This window comes from Panthera pardus, unplaced genomic scaffold (assembly GCF_024362965.1).
Source record: "Panthera pardus isolate Hobbes unplaced genomic scaffold, ASM2436296v1 HiC_scaffold_16, whole genome shotgun sequence".
Lineage (NCBI taxonomy): Eukaryota > Metazoa > Chordata > Mammalia > Carnivora > Felidae > Panthera > Panthera pardus.
Genome location: NW_026526721.1, coordinates 151,004,967 through 151,024,252, shown reverse-complemented (window position 1 = coordinate 151,024,252; position 19,286 = coordinate 151,004,967). Strand labels below are relative to the sequence as shown.

At 59.6% G+C, this 19,286-nt stretch overlaps 1 protein-coding gene across 13 annotated transcripts in view; it reads right to left on the bottom strand.

Moving 5' to 3' along the window:
• SCN5A (sodium voltage-gated channel alpha subunit 5) overlaps nt 1-19,286 on the bottom strand; it is a 94,192-nt gene that overhangs the window by 49,993 nt on the left and 24,913 nt on the right. For 8 of the 13 annotated variants that reach the window (XM_053903988.1, XM_053903986.1, XM_053903982.1 and 5 more), the window contains exons 4-12: nt 18,879-18,969; nt 17,421-17,549; nt 10,503-10,594; nt 6,907-7,137; nt 5,214-5,277; nt 3,700-3,841; nt 2,972-3,169; nt 1,388-1,564; nt 363-734 (exon numbers count right to left, since the gene is read on the bottom strand). In XM_053903988.1, the coding sequence (XP_053759963.1) occupies nt 363-734; nt 1,388-1,564; nt 2,972-3,169; nt 3,700-3,841; nt 5,214-5,277; nt 6,907-7,137; nt 10,503-10,594; nt 17,421-17,549; nt 18,879-18,969 (1,496 nt within the window). Of the gene's footprint in view, nt 1-362; nt 735-1,387; nt 1,565-2,971; nt 3,170-3,699; nt 3,842-5,213; nt 5,278-6,906; nt 7,138-10,502; nt 10,595-10,728; nt 10,821-17,420; nt 17,550-18,878; nt 18,980-19,286 lie in introns of all 13 variants that reach the window. The other 5 variants (XM_053903991.1, XM_053903978.1, XM_053903981.1 and 2 more) reach the window with 2 other exon arrangements.

Below are 19,286 nucleotides of genomic sequence, written 5' to 3'. Positions count from 1 at the left end.
GAGCTGGCACACACGGGGCCTCCAGGACACGAGTCCTGTGTCACCATGGCATCTCGGTGCCCGAGCTTTACCAGTTGCTACATATTTAACTATTACCCCCGTCTATCAACGTTATATACCACGTATACATATATACTTATTTTTCTTCTTTCGTTGATTTTTGCCTGTCTGCCCCATTATCATGGAAAATCTGTGAGGGCAGAGATTTTTTTTTTTTTTTTTTTTTGCTAGGTTTATTCACCCCCAGAGCCCAGTATACAACAGGTGCTCGGTATATACTAGGTGAGTGTTTTGGACCTGGCACTGGTGGCCAGTTTGGGAGAGCAGATCTGCCCTGGGGCTGCATCACGGGGCTGGCTCACCGTGTCTGGGGGGCGATCCAGCATCACAGGGCGGAGCAGGCAGCTCCCCGGGGAGGTGGCCTCAGGGTCGCCTGTCCCCAGCAAGGAGACCACTCCGTTGCAGTCCACGGTGCTGTTCCTTTTACCGTTGAGGGCGTGGCCGAGAGCCGAAGTCCCGGGACTGGGCTGTCCCTGGGCACTAGGCCGGCGCAGAGGCCACGGCACGAGCAGTGACGTGCGGTGGCTCTCGCTGTCCCCCGCTGTGCTGTTTTCATCATCTGCAAAATCTGTCTCCGAGCCCAGGTCTCGCCTGCGAAAGGTGAAAATGCTCCCACGGCTGGAGCGTGGCTTCACGGAGGTCCTGCTGAGGCCATGGGCGCTGCTCAGACGGTTCTGGGGGCACAGGGAGAAGCCCGCTCTTCATGTGCTCGCAGCCTATCCCTTGCCGTGTTCTCTGAGACCGAGAGAGCTTCTCAGAGCATCCGGGGCTTTCGCTGGCCACACGGGAACTGGGTGGGCTGCGGCAGGGTGCGTTCAGAGCGCAATCCTGCGCTACCTGGGATCTCTGCTCACCTAAAGCTGGTGCCACGGGGCCTTCGACATTCAAGCTTAGCTGGGGCTGAAGATGGGGCTCTGGCTGGGCCCGGGGAGAAGGAGGCAGCAAAGCTCCTCGTGGTGCAAAGAGGCCCGGCCCGAGCAGGACCTGGGGCGGTCGGCCAGGCACCTGACTCACATGGGCATGTCCTCGGGCGCCTCCGGTCCACACCACAGGGTGTTGTCTCAGCCCTAGTCTCAACCCTAGCCCCAACGCTGGGGACTTAGCTGAGGTTGAGGACACCATGACACCCAAATCTAGCTCGGCTCTCTGCCCAGATGCCCTCCACTCCAAGAATGGGCATGGGAAACAGGAAGGGCTGGGAGGGGGCTCGAGGATACTCTCCTCGGGGAGCAGCTGTGAGGGGCTGTGACTGCACCAGGGGCCCAACATGATGGGCTTTGGATGCCAGACCCACCCGGAAAGGGCTGGAGCCCCCACTGGGGATTACCATTGCTCTAGGACCGTCCTCCGAGTCGGATTTGGGGAACCTGTCATCTCCACACTCCTCTGTCCCTGAAGACATTCGTTTGCTCCTCTTGCGTCTTCTTTCATGGGTTACTGGGGCCAAAGGGGACATCTCCAAGGAGCTGCGGGACACGGTATCCACACCCCTGATGGCGAGGGCCTGGAAAAGGTGGAAGGGGGATGTTTGGGTTATTGAGATTTTGTGCAGCCTCAGGCTAAGTAAGGCAGGCCAGGCAACTCTCAGTATCTGTTTCCCCATCAGGAAGTGGGCTTGAACGCTCACCCCAGACAAGGGCGTCACGGAGAGATGAGCCCAAACAGACCCAGGCTGTTTTCAGAGAAATCAAAGTCCCGGGAAGAGGAAAGAAGTGGCTGATGTGGGCAGCTCTCGGAAGAGGGGAGTGTGAGGGACAGCCGGGGGGAGGATGTTGATGAGCAGAGGAAGTGACAGAACTAGAGGGCAGGAGATCTTCTAGAAGGTTCAGCTGGCTAAAACAGGGGCTGGGGGGAGGTGGCATGGGGCAGGGAGAAGAAAGTGGATGTCCACATGGCTTCTAACAGGCATGCTCTGTAATCAGCCTCCAGGACCTGTGTGTGGAACTATGAGTAACCATGGCAGCACCGCCAGGGCTTATTTTCTGAGCTGGCTCAGGCCTCCAACCTTGGACCTTCCTCACTAAGCTACCAGAGGCATCCCTTAACTAGGATAAACTCAGTCCTTGGACACGTGGTTCTCTTTTATCCGGCATGCATAGGCTCCTTTACCCAGCAGGCATCATTTTTACCCGACAGGCACCATTTTTTACCCAGCAGGCACCACTTTGACCCAACAGGCACCATTTTCACCCAGCAGGCACCACTTTGACCCAACAGGCACCATTTTTACCCAACAGGCACCATTTTTTACCCAGCAGGCACCATTTTTACCCAACAGGCGCCATTTTTTACCCAGCAGGCACCACTTTCACTCAGAAGACACCACGGTCATAGGGAGCGCTTCTCTCAGCACGAACCACACTCCCAGGGCCCACCTTTACCCGGGGGGCACTCCTTTTACCTCTCAGGCACCTCATGAGCAGGCACCGTCTTTACCTAGATACCAAAGCTTTACCTACCAGCCACCACATTCACATAAAATACCTTTATCAGCAGACACCAGCTTTACCCAGCAGGAACTGCTCTTTATCCAGCAGATGCCAAGCTTAAACACACCAGATTCACCCAGCAGTCACCACGCTTACAGGCACCAGCTTTATTCAGCAGGAGCCATGCCCACAGGCACGTTTTACCCAGCATGCATCACACTCACAGACAGCAGCTTCACCCAGCGTGCACTGCGCTTATAGGCCCCAGCTTTATTCAGCAGGCGCCATGCCCGTGGTCATCGGCTTTGCCCAGCAGGCACCGGGTTTACAGGCACTAGCTTCCCCAAGCAGGACCTGCCTTTTATCCCGCAGAGGCCACACTTAACAGGTTTCAGCTTTACCCAGCAGATGTCATGCCCACAGGCACCCACGGTCAGGCGAGGGGTTGGTCTGGAGGCTTCCTGGCGGCACTGCTCACCCACCTCATGCTCCTTCTTGAGCATCTCCATGGCTTCCTGGAAACGCTTTTCCTTCTCCTCGGTCTCGGCGATGGTGGCTTGGTTTTGCTCCTCGTAGGCCATGGCAACCACAGCCAGGATCAGGTTCACCAGGTAGAAGGAGCCCAGGAAGATGACCAGCATGAAGAAGATCATGTAGATCTTCCCTGCAGACCTCAGGGTCTGAGGGAGTAAGGGGAGAGAGGTTATCTTCACTGGGGCCCCTTCTGGGTCATGATCGCGGAATTTCAAGGTGTCCGGTCTGGCTGTGCCAGGGGTTCAAAAGGCCACAGCCTGGGGAGGGAATGGAGCATATTCTACCGGAGAGGCAAGTGTTCTAACCCACAGAGAAGAACGACCCACGCACAGGGGATAGTGTCCCACCCGTACAGGGAGGCAGAATGTTCCAGTCAACGGAGGAAATGTTGCATCCACAGACGGGACTATTCCATCACACAGGGTGGAGAAGGGTCCCCCTCACAGAGCACAGAGTATCCCATATGAAGGAATGGGTACCTGGTCACCAGCAAAAAGAAAGTTCCTTGGCTTACTGTGTCCCCCTCCCTCAGATGCAAGCGTCCCTGTCCCCCGTTCCTTGAGCCTCCTCAAGTCTTGCCAGTGGAGAAGCTGCCGGGGTCACTTCTAACTGATCACTCGTAAGTGGGCCCCTGGCCTGTTCCCGGTGTCCCCCCGCTGTCCGCGCACCCACGTACCTGCTGGTAGAGGCGTTCCCAGCAGTCCTGCGTCATCAGGCGGAAGAGCGCGAGGAAGGCCCAGGCGAAGGAGTCGAAGCTCGTGTAGCCGTGGTCAGGGTTCTCTCCCGCCTTCAGGCAGCGGTAACCCTCTGGGCACGTCCTGCAGTCAGACACACAGACTCTGTCCCATGCTGTAAGGGGCCCCCTCCCCCTGAGATGCTCCCTGGGCCTGACTCCTCTCCCTGGGCAGCCCAGCAGAGGCCCCACTGCTTCACGAGGCCGAGTTTCACGAACTTGGTACCGCACTGCCGGGCCTGACACCGGGACTTTTCGTGCTGTGCCTCGAGCCTGGGACACCGTCTTCCCCTTCTCCCTACCCATCTGTATTCAGCTGGGCCTAAATCCAGCTCCCTTCTGCCCACACAATACACCATCCCCGCTGCTATCTGAGTTTCCTCTCCTCTCACAGAGGAAGTGCCAAGGGCTGGCTCACAAGTCTCTTCCTCTGGCTGCTTACCCCACAGGGAGATGGGCACAGAGCAGGCATGCGGTGGGGGGAGGGCAGGGAGGCTTGGCTGAGCAGCATGGAGCCCAGGGCGAATGCCAGGCCACGGGGCTGAGGGATGGTTCTGGGGCGGACGGGCGGGAGCCTGGCCACGTCCGGAGAAGATGCCCATGTGCATGACTGCACACGCAGACAGAGTGAGGCACGTTGATGATTCGCAGGGCTCGATGGGACAGCCTCTCTGCTCAGAGGGACTGCTGGGCTGGATTCACGAGTGTGAGACGTAGAGGTGGGGGGAAGGGGGACTCGGCGAGTGGGAGGCTGCTGCAAGGGGCCTCCGTGCCTTTTGCTAACGTCCTAAGACCTTCCAGACGATCTCTTTAGGGACAGGAAGGGCTGGAACTTTGTACTGAGCAGCCCCACAGAGCCCCTCCCTCGCCAGGTAAGCCTGTGTGTCCCCTTCTCCTCACAACTGTGGCACAGTCACGCTGACCCAGACCCCGTATGCCCAGGGCCCTGGGAGCTGCACGTGGTCACCGGGCATCTCTGGGCACCACACTCAGCCTGCAGGTGTAGGCTCTGCTTGTCCTGGTGGAGAGTCTAGGCCGTTGAGGGGTAGCCATACTCACTCCTGACCCAGAGGACAGATGGGCAGGGAGGGAGTAAAAGACTGGAGGGGAAGAGAGCGGCCCTGGGGGGCGGGGGGCTTCTGGAAAGGAATGGAACCAGGGTCGGGCTGGTGGGAGGCACTGTAGGCTCTGTTCGCCCTCCCTGCAGATCTGAGCCCCCTGCTTTTTTTTTTTTTTTAATCCCCTGATAGCTGTCTTCCCTGTGGTGGGGGTGGGGTGGAGAAGATACCAGGGCTCCGGCAGGGAACAGAGGTAGGGGAAGGCCTGGGGTCAAGGGCATACACTCAAAGCACAGTCAGTTGAGAAAGTACCGGGGGACACCTCCCCCTGCCCCCGCCTCCCTCACCTCACCTCACCCCTTCTGGGTGAGGTGGCTCCGGGGGAGGGGTGCCACATACCCGGCATCAGAGCTGTTCCCACACAGTAACACGTCGGAGGTGCCGTTCTTGAGCAAGTAATTTTCTGAAAGAGAAACATCCGACGGTGAAGGGCACGCGTGGCCCAGACTCGCAGGGTTCTCGCTTGGCACCCAGCGCTCTGGGGAGGTAGAGACACCGTTGGTGGTCTCTCCTCTGCCCCTGCCCTTGACCCCCCCACCCCCCCGCCTGGCTAGGCCTGAGGCAATTCCAGCTGCTTCCCTGGAATGCTTCTTCTCCTCCTCAGACATTCAGCTGCCAGTGGTCCCCACAGTCCCAGAAGACCCAGGAAGTCCCCGCAGGGAGCTGCTTCCGTACCCTGCCCTGAGCCACTCAGGGGGACAACTGGGGCCAAAAGAGGCCCTGAACCAGAGTTGCTGAGTCACTGCACGCTCTTGGAAGGCTACTGCCCAGCTCTGTCTGGGCCCACTTTTTTTTTTCAAATAGGATCCACACCCAGTGCAGAGCCTGACTCGGGGCCTGAACTCACGAACCCGAGATCAAGACCTGAGCAGAGATCAAGAGTCAGACACTCAACTGACCAAGCCACCCAGGCACCCCTGCCCGGGCCCACTTCTCTGTGCACAGGTGGTGCAAGTGATACCTGTTACGTTCACCGTGGCATGCCTCGGTCTGCTCAGACAGGGCTGGGCTGGACCGGGTGACGTACGTGCCACCAGTCCTGTCCCCTCCTCTCTGTGGCCGTCTGTCAGTCCCCGTCACCCGCCACCACCCGCCTTAGTTTTCTGCAGAAGTTCTCCAAGTGTGGTCCCCGGACCCGCGGCATCGAGCACCAGTCGGGGCCTGGTTAGCAACGTGACTTCCCGGAGTGCCGCCCCCCGTCTACTGACTCAGGAACTCCGGGGCTGGGGCCCAGCGGCGAGTGTTTTCCGGAGCCCTCCAGGTGACTGGGACACATGGAAGTTTGAGAAGAGTCACTGCGTTTTTGTCTGTTCCTTTTTTCCAGAGTGGATGTCTGGGGTACAGAAGAGGCCCTGACTTCAGAATGCCCCTTGGGGTCCTTGAGGCCTGGGACCTGGCCTCGCACCAGTGTCTACCCTTGATCCAGGCTGACGGCACCGAGTAAGAGAGGTGCTAGTCATCAGCCTGGAGAACAGAAAACCGCGTATCAGTGGAACGACGGGAGGGGCGTGCACGAAACTGTGCAATCACTGAGTTTGTTCCCACCCCCTCTCGGGGTTCTGGGGGGCACGCGTATGGAATCAACATCCTGGCACGGAACACCGTTGTCAGCTGAAACATCCCATGTCGGGCAGGCGGGGCCTCCCCTCGGAAGCCTCGCACGCTACCCCGGCTCAGTACCCCTCCCCTCGGCAGGCGGGCCGGTCTTCTCCCCATTCTCGATTCTCTAGGGTCAGTCCCACCTCCAGCCGTGGCAGCTGCCATCCCTTGTCTGCCTCTCCAGCTCACTCCCTCCGTCCTGTTCCTCCAGCGTCTTGCCATCGAGCCCGAGAACTCGCAAGGGCAGGCCCAAAGTCTGCTCCCCTTCCGTCCTCTCCCGGAGGTCCGAAGGGCAGGGGCTGGGATCCTGAGCACACCTCTGGGTCTCCGGGGGATCAGGCAGGGCCTGAATGGCCCCGGGGGAGGTCTGCCCCCTGGCGAGGCCCGTGAGGCCTCGCAAAGCCCTTCCCCGGGCCACAGACCAAGCCTGCACCTGGGTCGTTGAGGTAGAGGTCCAGCGACTTCCAGACCAGGCCGTCGGCCTCCACGGAACCGTTGGTGTCGTTGAGCGCCGTGAAGTTGCGGACACACTTGTGCCTCAGGTTGCCCATGAAGAGCTGCAGGCCGACGAGGGCGAAGACACTGAGGCAGAAGACCGTGAGGACCATCACATCGGCCAGCTTCTTCACGGACTGGATCAGGGCCCCCACGATGGTCTTCAGACCTGGGGAGGCAAGAACGAGCGGCGGGGGGGGGGGGTCACCCACGGGCACCGTGCTCCCCGCTCCGTCGGGTGGGGGCCAGGCCTGAGGGGGTGCTGGGCCAGATGGGCAATCCTGAGGTGGGGGCAGGCGAGGGAAGCCTCTTTCGGGCTTTCCAGACCCAAACCCCCATTTCCTCCACGACTGAGATTCTGCCCTGATTCCCCCAGGGCAGAAGTCCAGTCTGGCCTTGTATTTTCAGAGGGCCCCCGTTCTTTTCGCTTTTCACTAGCCACATATATGAAACAGGTGTGGGAAATGCTGGTTTCTTGAGGAAGAAAACGCCCAAAGCCTGTCCCCGTCTGGCCGGTCCCAAGGTATGCGAGGCCTTGTCCTTTAAATGTGACCCTTGGGAAGGACGCTTAAAGGTAACCCGTGGGAGGTCCAGGCCCATTCCAGGGCGATGGAAAGGCATCAGCCTTGATCCCGGAGATAGAGAGACACAAGCCATTCCTGGCAGAGGAATGCGGTGTGTGCATGGTGGATGGGGGGCTGTCAAGAGGTGTGGCAAGGTCATGGTGGGTGATGTCCTAAGGGGTCTGTCCTGGCCATGGGAAAGGTTCACGGACAAGAAAGGGGCTGACCTAATTTGCATTTTCCTCCTCTGCCCTGTCCCTCTGGGACCCAACCCCATGCATCCCGTTCCCCCAAAGCCAAGAGGCCGTGACACGTTAGTTGCACGGCCCAGCTCCCTGCAGAAGCCAGCACCACACAGCGAGGTGACAGAACAGCACGTGTAGACGCCTTTGGTCTGACACTGAGCTACTGTCCTATGACAAGTTCGAGCCGAGCATCGGGAGTGAGGGGGCTTCTCTGCCAGCAGCAGGGCCCTGCCTCCCACCCCCACTCCCCACCCCGCATCAAAGCGGCCAGATCTCAGATTAAGCTCCATCCGTCCGTCGTCCAGCCGGTTAATATGTTAGGAGCACCCGTGGTGGCCGTGCCCACAGCTGCTGTGCCCATGACCTCGAGACAGGGAGGCAGCGAGGGGCAAACGGGAGAGGGGGAGAGGAAGCCCTCCCACCGTGCCACTGGAGCTGCCACCTGCCCACAGCTCAGAGGCTCTCAGCGTGCTCTGTGGAAATCGTCCTGGCAGATGTTGGCAACCGCCCCGGGCAGGCGCGGACCTTGCGGGGGTCCGGGCCTGGAGTGGTGGGGGTGGGTTCCCGTGCTGTCGCCCAGCACCCCTCACCTCCAGCAGAGGTTCTGGGACACCTCAGTGAGCGCGCTCTGGTCCTGCTCACCGGGCCCGGGGACCCTGCCCGTCCTGTAGGTGGCGGGGCGCACAGAGCAAGAGGTAATGGGCAGCAACCTGCACACCCAGACTGGACCCTACCTCAGCTGTTAGGCTAAAATATCTTTGGTCCAGAGCATCCAGTTCAAGGCCCAGCAAAGCACCTCCTGGTCTGTGGACATGGTGTCCGTGCGGACAATCAGTTGGTGAGGCACAGGATCCAGTCCTTTAAATAGTTGTCATTGATGACAGAGTTCACTTGCAGCAAGAATGAGTCCAATGAAGCAAAGGACTTCTTTCTGAAAAGACCCAGGAAGGGAAGAGTCCCGGGGATCAACTGGGAAACTCTCCTGCCACCGAGGTTCTAACAGGCTGGGCAAAGAGCCCCAACCGTTCTGATTTCATTCCCATTTTGTGGGAGAGGAGACCGAGGTCTGGAGAGGGCCAAGGCTCTTTAAGCCTCGGCTCAGGGGACCTCCTCCAGGGAGACTTCCATCATGCTGACCACAGCATTTTTCTAATGGCCACATTCAGAGTCTGTTGCCTGCTGTCTCACTGGATTGCTGGATGCCTCGAAGAGGTCCTGGTGGGGCTGGGTTGAGGTTGGCAGGCTTCCTCCTTTTCCCCAGGACTGAGAACTATTTTCCTCTGCTAGCCTTTCTTATAAAACAGACTGGAACTTGCCTTTTCTCAACTGCCGTGGTCAGTGTGCTTCTCGAATCTTGTGGGTATGTGATGCGAGGTTGTCCCTGGGACCCCGGAGGACAGGCCCTGAGGCTTCTGAGCATGAATGTGGGCGCCGAGGCCAATGACAATGCCTGTCCCAATGGAGGTGGCTCCGTGCACGGAGCACAGACCGCCCCACCTGCTACTGGCTCTTAGCAGGAGTCTGGGCCACTTGCGGGGAGCATGGCAACAAGAGGCCCTGTGCACATCCCATGGGGTTCAGAGGCCAGGAGGAGCACTCAGAGGCTCAGTTTGAACCCAGCATAAGTGGGGGGTCCTCCTATAAGGTAATTAGCCCCACCAAAGGAGAGTCTGAACTCCTCCAGGTTGCTCAGAGCAGGGCCCCTGCCTCCCTGGGGGCCGCTACGGCTCCATGGGCCCAGATCAAGGGCCCAGGACGTACGGCTTTCCAGATCAGCAATGGATGCGACCATCCGGTTCACTTACTTCTACCCTCGGCTCTGATACCTCCCCAGATCAGCGGCATCCAACCTGTCTCTAGCTGCCTTCTTAAACCAAGTGCCTTCTCCAGTTCTGATTGTGGCTGCATCCAGAAAAGGCCCTGGAAGGAACCTCTGGGCACTGCCCTCTGGGCTGTGAAATCATCATAAGCCTCTTGAGAGCCTTCCTGGATGGATGGGGTGGCCTGGCTTTCTAGAGAGGCCATCCGGGCTTAGATTTCCCGGGTACAATTGCCAACATCTGTCGAGGAGAATTTCTTCCTGAGGCTACCATGCACGGTTTGCTAAACCTCTACCGCACCATGCAGTGAGGGCTGTTAGACGCCAAGGCCCGATGACACCTGTCCACAGAGTACACGCTGTCTCACAAAAGGAGGCTGCAGCGGCGGTGGCTGCTATGTCACCAGAGGGGGCACAATGTCGGACCGGGCACTCAGCCCTGAGTTTTCCTTTTTGGCTCTGTGTGTGTGTGTGTGTGTGTGTGTGTGTGTGTGTGCGGTTTCTCTCAAGTCCAGTTTTTTTGTTTCCTTATTGGAGGACGATGCTTCAGGTGGAAGCAATTCGTATACAAGCGTTTAGCTATTCAAAGCACTGAGTTCACTTTGGGAAGGACATCACTATCTCGGGAAGAATTTGGGTTCAATGCAGGACCTGCCAGGGGTGCCGTGTGCCCCCCTGGCATCCGTGAAGGTGGGCTTTGCCGGGGTGGGTAGCCCCGAAGACGCTTTGTGAGGCTTTGAGGGCACAGCCGTATCCGCCGCCGACAGCCCCCCCACCCAAGCTCTGGGAAAGGTATTCTGGTGACAGGCACATTCGGAGGGGCCTTCCCAACGGTTGCCTTGGCCCCCGGGTGGCTGGGAAGGCCTGAGTGTGTCCCTCCAGCCTTGGCGTTTAACCTGATTTTCACCTGAAATGACTGATATAGTTTTCAGGGCCCGGAGGACTCGGAAGGTACGTAAAGCCGAGACATTGCCCAGGTCCACAAATTCAGTTGTGTATCTGTAACAAGGGAAAGTCACACACAAGACAGTGACAACAGGCCAATAGGAGACACACGGTTGGGAGGGAGGGAGGGGAGACAGAGAGAGAGTCACTTGTAGCTGAGATCTGAGAGGCAAACCTGGGCATCTTACCTGGGATAACTGAAATAGTTTTTAGAGCTCTCAGGACTCTGAAAGTTCGAAGAGCCGACAAATTGCCTAGTTTTATATTTTCTGATACATACCTGCAGAATCAAACCACAGTTATTGGGAATTACAAAGCAGCACCTCAGCCGGCCCTCCCCCACCAGCCCGCTCCCTTCTCCCCCTCCCACAGGGAGGGCTCCGGATGGCCCAGGGCTCCCTCAAGCTTTCCTCCTCATTTCAACCCTCCTGACGCCAGGACCTCGGTGAGGTGACTTAAGGATGTCCACACGGGAAGCCCCACACAGGAGGCGGCTCTCTCGGTGACGGTCCCGTAACCGGCCCCAGGAGGCGACTACCCTGCCTCACTGTCCATGCCACTGGGGATGCCGACACGAAGCCACACGGCGGGGTCTGAGGCTGAGGACGCAGCAGGGTGGATAGGGAAACCATTTTCCAGGGTGTCAGGCCAGGTGACAGGGGAGCCCAGTTTCTGGTCCTGGTTTTGTTCCGCATCTTCTGGGATCTGTGATCAGCTGGTGCCTGGCTGCCTTGAGCCGTGGGATCCTTGGGTCCTGGCTGAGATCATCATGGAGGCACAGCAGCATCTCTGAGGGCCGAGGCCCCCTCAAGTCTCACCCCAAGACCTCCGGAGACTCCCAAGGATGGCCCTGGGTCTTCACAGGAGGAGCGACCTCAGGAGCGAGCAGCCTTCTAGGTCTGCTTGGGCCCGAGGGACACTCGGCAGGGCTGGGTGACGGAGGCGATCCTACCTACAGCTTGGACAGACATCCGTGCGTGGTCCTCACAGGCACAGAGGGAAGGAGTCGGTCTCTGGGGGGCAGGGGACTGCCCAAGCAGAGTGTCAGGGCACGCGTGGATGGGCCACGTGACCAGGGTGTCTAAGAGCTGCGTGGACGGTGTGCGACCAGGGCCGTCGGGACCTTGGCAAGCGACTTGTGATATTTAACCAAAGAGTTCACATCCAGGGTATCTGACATTTAAGCGACGGTGTCTGATGTTTAACAAAGGACGGGGGACTCAGGATATCTGATTTTTAACCAAGTGTGTCTGACCTGGTGGCTGAGTGCCATCAGACCCAGGATGTCAGGCCAGCGAGGCCAGGTGAGTGTCAAGGGTGGGCTGATAGTGCAGCTGGAATCAGTCCGCCAGTCTGGACCTCTGGGCCCCTCCACTGGCTCAGAGCTTCTGAATCTGCTTCTGGGCTGTGGATGTCGGCAGGGAAGGACTCGGTCGGCTGTGTCAGGGCACAGTCCTGGAGCCAGCCGGGTCCCGCCTGGTCCAGCTCGGACGCTCGGTTCACACCAGCTTCCTCCATGTTCGCTCATATGGCCCTCCCATCTTCCCATGCCTGCTCCCTCCTTAACTCGCCACATCCCTTCGGAGATGGGAAGTCAGCAGACACATTCTCAGAGCTTTCCCTCTGGCTACGCCAGATCCCTTCTGTGGTGTGGTTTCGGTGCCGCCCCCTGGAGCTACTTCAGCTTGTAAATCTTTCTCTGGTGCGGCAATCAGAGGCAGCCCCAACATCCGATGCGGAGTAGACGTCACCTCCCTTGTTCTGGCCCATCTACACCTATTCATTTGGTCCAAGCTCCCTCTCTACTTGTAACGGCTATTCCATTCTCCGTGATGACGCAGATCCCCAAACCTCTGCCCCCCATTCTCCTCTCAGGCTTCGACTCTCCATCCAGATGTGGTGCTGCCACAAGCCTGTCAGGTTTAGAACACGGCTGAGGTTGCCATCACATGCAATCCACGGGTTCAGCCTGCCGGTGGCTCTGGGCCCCATTTCCTGCTGCCGGACAAGTGAGCGTGGCCGGGGCCAAAAGCTCTGCTTGCTCAGGACAGTGGTTTCGAGGCTGTCTCTTCTGGTCACAGGGAGTGAGCAAAGTGCCGTGCAGATCGGAGAGAGTCAACCGTCCCTGCGTCTCCGCTCTCGTCCCTTACGGGTCCCGCGTGTCCCCCCACGTCTCCAGGGAAGCCCTGTCTGTGCGAAGCTTGGATTTTGCCTGTCTGTGCCTGTCCCGCTGTCCCCACACCCTCAGGCTCGCCCTCCATTCATCGTCTGCCTCCTCAGCAGCTGGTACTGAGCACAGAGGAGCCAAGATCCCGAGGCGTGTGCTCCCTCCCGGCAGGCTTAAGGCCGGCCGAGTGGCTGAGAACGGGAGTGGGGCTGGTGGCCGTGTGTCTGTGAAGGCAGCACACGTGTGGGAGAGCAATCCTGAGAAGGAAGTCTCGAAGGTGAGACGTGGGGCTGGGTGAGGGCTCTGCGTGTCTCTGGCCGTGTCTATGACATGGGGGGCTGCTGTCCCTTTTATGTGCCCTGGCTCCTTCTGCCTGGCTGCGTCCCATGGCGGGGGGGGGGCTAGACCTCCAACGAGGCCTCTCTTGGGGCCCCGAGGTGTGTGGTGAGAGACCCTGTGTCTGGCAAAGGGCCAGGCTCATCAGTGGCCGGGTTGGGGCTACAGCTCTGCCCCTGTGAGGCTAGCAAAGCGTTCCTCCAAGCCACTCTATTCTTTGTGCTCTGGCCACGTTGCCGGGCAGGGGCGGCCAGCTGGGGTGGTGATCCTGGGCCCTGAAAGAGCAGAGGGTGCTGGGTGAGGGTTCCCGCTGGCACACCAGCCCGAGGGCAGGGGGATGCCCTTTTGGAAGCTGAGGAACCGAGAGCAAGGGCCCCCCCTGGCCCCCCTCCCGCTCCACCCCCACCTTCCGGTGTAGCCCTCCTATTGATGCAGACCCCCCCCCCCCCAGGGCTGCTGCTGGGCAGAGGTAGATCCCACCCTCTCCTCTCTGCCCTGCCTCCCTTCCCCTCCAGGTTCGGTTTCCATAACAACCCCAGGAGGTAGGAGGCTGTGCTAACTGGCAGGTAATGCCCAGCCGGGAGGGGCACCGGGAAGAACTCTGGCCCGGGGCCGGGTGGGGGGGAGGGGGCCGCCTGGCAGGCTTCCCGGCAACCCGGACCCTCCCACAGCCTCTACACTGAGTGAGGGAGGGATCAGGTGGAAACCTGGCCGGAAACATCAGACCTCCGTGCCTCTCCAGTAAGGAGACCTGGTTTTAGTTCCCGCACTGCTGCTGATTCATTTCATAATTTGGGGCAAGTGGTAGGCTCCCTCGGAGCCCCAGTTCCCCATCTGCACCACGGAGGATGGGGAGTCTCATTGACTCCAACATTTCCGCCACCCAAGGCTCCTCTGATTATCCTGGGAGCCCCACGTTCCCGAACCCCTTTGGCTGCGGCAGGATGCATGCCGCTGCATCACCACGGCAGTCCCTGTTTTCATAAGGCAGAACCGCCGTCATTCAAAGCTACCAGGCCAATCCAGCCCAGAGCAGAAACCTGACATTCCGGTGGGTCCATGCGGCCCCAGGGGAAGTGAGTGCCATTTCTGTGACATGCTCAGGAACTTGGAAATAGCCTGCTGGCCTCTGAGGCTCCCTTCTGCTTTGTCACCGCTGGCCCCGGTACAGAGGGGAGGCAGGCAGGCCTCGGTGAGGCACACCTAGCTGCTCTATGATGCCAAGCGGAAGAGGCAGTGTTCTTGGGGAGGGGGGGGCGGGGGTCGAGACCGAGATTCTCTCATGAGACGAGGCAGCAGGGCTTGCTAAAGGCCCGAGGTCGTGCAGAACATCTCCCAGAGACATGGGCTGAAGACAGGCCAAAGCCTGGCTCCCACTGTCAAACAAGAGACCCAGGGTCTGGGAGCAGGGCTGCTGTGACACAGTCCTGTTTGGGCTCCAGGATGGGAAGGTCGGAAAGACTCACGCAGATGCCGTGTCCTGTCCTGCCAAAGCCCCCTTCCTGTGACACCAGGCCCTCAGGGGGCCCATGGATCACTGCCCGCCTCCCACAGGGCACCCCGGGGCCTGGGCCTGGCATGGGAATCCCACCCCCTTCCCAAGTCAGTGCAACGTCTCGGCTCTGCGTGGAGAGGGCTCCCTCTCTCCTCAAACCACAGACATTCTTCCCCACTCTGGGTTCTCAGCTGATGATCCCGCTTCTCACCGTGGAGAAAATAGAAGCAATCGGAAGAGAAGTTCTTCTTCTCTCATCACCGACTCTACCAATCCGTCTGAAACTCTGCCCTCCCGGCTCTTAAGGCCAGTGCCCTACTCCACCTGGGCCCTGGACTCCCAGCCCTCGGGCCAGCTCAAGGGCTTTGCTCCTGCGACGCATCCCCCTCCAACGCCAAGCTTCCCTTCCCCCCGCTCCGGATCATGTGCACCCCCTTACAAAGACACCTCCCTTCTTTACTCGTGTTCCTCTGCCGGTCTCCCCAAGCCCAGCCAGCATCTTATGTGCAGTCCTGTTTATAGCCAACCCCACAAGGTGGATGTCTACACGTGCCCTACTCTCTCTTGAGCCCTGTTTAATCACTCCTCTGGCCCCTCACTCCTCTGGCCAAGGCCATCAATGCTGTCACGGTCATCGGCGGTGTCACGTCGTGGACTGCAACGGTCCTGCCGTGGATCTCACCTTCCTCAGCCTTCTCGGGGCTTCTTTCAAGTGGAGTCACGCTCCTCAGCTGGCTTTTCAGGACAGTCCTCTGTCCAGGCTTTCCTCCACCCCCTCTGGCAGTGCCCTCCAGGCTCCTTTGCTTACCCCTTCTTTCTTGACCTCGAGATGCTGGAGCGTCCCCTGGTGTGGTCCCCAGGCGCTGTCCCTTCCCCAGCCATGCTCACTCTAGATGATTCATCTAGTCTCCCGGCTGCAAGCATCATCTGCACCCTGATGGCTTCTAAATATATACCTCCACCTTGGACCTCTTTCCTGATCTCCAGACCGGAATATCCAGTTGCCTGCTCCATATCTCACCCTGGCTGCTTTCAAACTTAATGCATTCTGATCTGGACCCTTGATTTCCTCCCTCCCTCAGCCAGCTCCTCCCTTCACCCTCCATTTTAACAAATGGTAACCCTGTTCACCCAGCTGCCCAAACCGAAACCACCTTGGGGTCTTCTTTCAGCCCTTGAAGTACATCCAGAACCTATGTTCCTCAGCTCCTCTACTTAAACCTTCGTCCCAGCCGCTGTCTCTCTCCCAGCTACTGAAACAGCTCCCCAGCTTCCGGGTGAACTTATAAAATGTAGTTCAGGGAGCCCTTGGGTGGCTCAGTCGGTTAAGCATCTGACTTTGGCTCAGGTCATGAGCTTGCGGTTTGTGGGTTCGAGCCCCACATCGGGGCTCTGGGCTGACAGCTCAGAGCCCGGAGCTTGCTTCGCTCGCCCTGCTTGCACTCTCTCTCTCTCTCAAAAATAAAATAAACATTAAAAAAATGTTTTTAAATGTAGCTTAGCTCACGTCACTCCCTGCTCTCAACTGCCCGTGGCTCCCACCCCCCGGGGCTCGCAGGATGGCCTGCAAAGCCACACGGCTGTCCTCCGCTGTCCTGCCTCCTCCCCCACTACGCTCTCCCTTGCTCACTCAGCTCTGCCCAGGCCGAGGTCTACACTGGCTTTGGGCGAGGGGCAGCACCTCTCTGAGCCTCAGTTCCCCTACCTGTAAGCTGGTGAGCTGGAGTCGGTCTGCAAGCAATGCACCTAGAAACAGGTCCTGATGCATTTTCTAACCACCAGACTCTCCAGCTAGCTGGAAAGTGCCCCATCAGCAGGGTCCGGCTGCCCACTCTCCCCTCCCTTCCCCATGGCACGGCTGAGCTGACAGCAGGACTGCTCACATCCGGGGCAAAGCGGACCTTGTCGCGAACGGGCGGATGCGGTGAATCTGAGAGTCTGAGAAGGTGGGCGCTGAACTGAACCTTTGATTCCAGCCGGGCCAACACTGTGCTTCCAAAAGTTGGGGAGCGGAGGCTCGGCTTCCTGCCAAGGTGTGGTGCCCAGACCTGGGCACACGGGGTCTTGAGCGCACATCAGGCTTTCAGAAAGGGCTTGAGGACCGAGCCCGGGCCACGACTCCTGCCCAGGAGGCCCGCCCTGATCAGCCACCCCCACCAGAACGCAGCATCCGTCGCCAGCACACCCCGAGTGGAACGCGTCAGCCCAGCCTCAGCAAGGGTCTCTTTCTAGACAGAGAAGCGAGGCCCCAGCCTGCACGGCAGCAGGGCCGCGGATATTCACATTCACTCTCTGGAAGGCTCCTTGTGTGTCCTTGGCATCTGTTTTCTCATCTGTCAAATGGGGACAAGGAATCCCCATCGGCGATACCTCTCTGGCCGGTGTGAGGAACCCTTGGATCATGTCAGTGACCGGTGCCTTAGAACGTGCCACATGGGGAGTCTCTGAGTGGAGACGGCACTGGTGTGCCTGGCACGGGCTCCTGGGGATGCCCGGTCACTTCTCCAGGCTCCTTCTCTTTCCTGCTGATTCATTCTTAATCCCCGGGGAATCCAGGTCGTTGTTCACAGCGGCTCAGAGATTTGGGGCTGCGACACTGGTTTCCCTTGGTGGAAAGGGCAGAGGATGCTAAGCCTGAATCTTAATGATGTCCCTGGCTGCCACGGGGCCACAGAGGCGCCCGTAAGCCTGCCCGCCACGGCCCGCCAGGATGAGCTCAGGGCGTCCGTCCTGTCTTCCTCTTGCTCTACAGAAATGCAAAGCTCTACACGGACTGGAGTAGGGGGCCGAGAGGGCCCGGCGGTCGGGGGCCAGGGAGGGTGCGCACGACCCTCTCTGCGGCCTGGCATGGCACGGCGCGGCCCAGAGAGCAAGGTACTTACGCCATGACAATCACACTGAAGTCTAGCCAGTTCCATGGGTCCCGAAGGAAGGTGAACGCGTGTAGGCAGAACCCTCGAGCCAGAATCTTGACCAGAGACTCAAAGGTGTAAATGGCAGTGAAGGTGTACCTGGGAGGAGAGACCGGCGGGGCTTCTCAGGGCGGCCGAAGCCCGCAGGCCAGGGCGGCCAGGTTCCTCACAGGCATGCCACGGGCCCTGGATGGCCCCTCTCTTACGGAGCCCTCGGACCGGGGCCTCTGCCACGCCCCGTGAGCCGGAGCTTTGTTCCAAACATCGGGCCAATTCTACAGCCACGTGCTCCTTTGGCGCTGCTGAGGGCCCGCCGTGTGCCCACCTGAACTTTCCATTTTGCCCCTTGGCTGTCTTGGCCAAAGAAGACCCTCGACTCCTCTCCTCACCCCAGACCTGGGGGTCATGTACCTCACCGGGAAAATGGTGGCCGCTGGGTCGGCCCTGGGAGGACACTCAGATCACGTCACTCCCTCCCCCTTGCTGCGGCTCCTCTGCGGCTAGAGACAGCCCATCCTCAACTTCCTGCAGGAGGGTGTATACAACGGTCCAGGGTGGGCTGGGAAAGGGGGCTGAGGCTGTAGCACCTGAGGCTGGGTGGGCTGGGCTGAAGAATCCCAATGCCCGGATGCCAGGGCTGTGGCCCACGGACTGGAATGGGAGCTGCCCCACCCTGGTGCGACCTCCCTCATCCCAGAGGCACCGAGGACACTGGGGGTCCTGTGTGAACACAGAGAGCCACAAGGCAAGCCACTCTGGTAAGAGAGGCTTCCCTAACATTCTGTCAGTTCCCCGAAAACCGGCACCGAATGCCCCAAGGGCCTATTAGGTCTCTTTAGAACTTGTGGGCAAGGTACTGTCATTTGAGAAGAAAGGACTAGAAGCGGTTTTCTGAAACTGCAAACGGTCACAGGAGGCAGTACAGACAGGGCGGAAATGGGGACCGTGCTGGGCCTTGCCCGGCTGCCACACCCCCTAGCCACGTCACGTCGGACGAGGCGCGCCTCCCATTCCCAGCCTCCTCTCCTGTCAAAGGGGGACAGTGGCCGTACCCATCCTATCGGGTTGCCCCGAGGGTCAAAGGACATGAGGCTTACCGTTCTGTGGCAGGGCCCGGCATACACTAAGTGCTCGATAAATTATTAGGATTTTATTTCTGAGCCTTCCCCAGTGTGCTCAGTCCTTGTTAGGGCGGGTCAGGGAGGAATCTCCCACTTTGCTAACCCGGAGGGCTTCCTCCCCTGACGACACAGCTCAAGGGGAGAAGTCGGCAGGACCAGGAGGGGCCAGAGAAGGAAGGGGCTGGGCCAAGGACCCTCCAGGTGGGCAAGTCCCTCGGGCGACTACCGGGGTGACCTCAGGGGCCCCCGTAGGGGCTGGGAAGGAAGGGAGGGCGGGGCCGGCTAGAGAGGCCCTGAAGATACTCACTCAACATACTTGGTCCAGGGCGGGGGGTCGTGCTGGGCCATGAACACACAGTTGGTCAGGATGGTGCACATGATGAGCATACTGAAGAATGTGGCGCAGAGGTCAAGGAAAGCCACGTGCAGGGGGCCGGCCGGGCCACTCCCACCCGAGGGTCCTGCCCCTGGGGTTGTCACCGCCAGGCCGGTGCCACCAGATCGATGAGGCGGGGGCCCCGAGGGGGACACACTGGGGCTGTGCCAGTCCCTGCCGGCCTCTTCCCACCCAGGCGGGTCCTGTCCCCTCCCCTCCCTGCAGCCTCCGCCAGGGACCCGGCAGCTGACACCGCACCCTTAGTAGAGTTCCATGGAGGGTCCATCCTGGAGGGCAGGGACGAAGACACCCAGACCACGGAGGCTTTCACCCACGGCC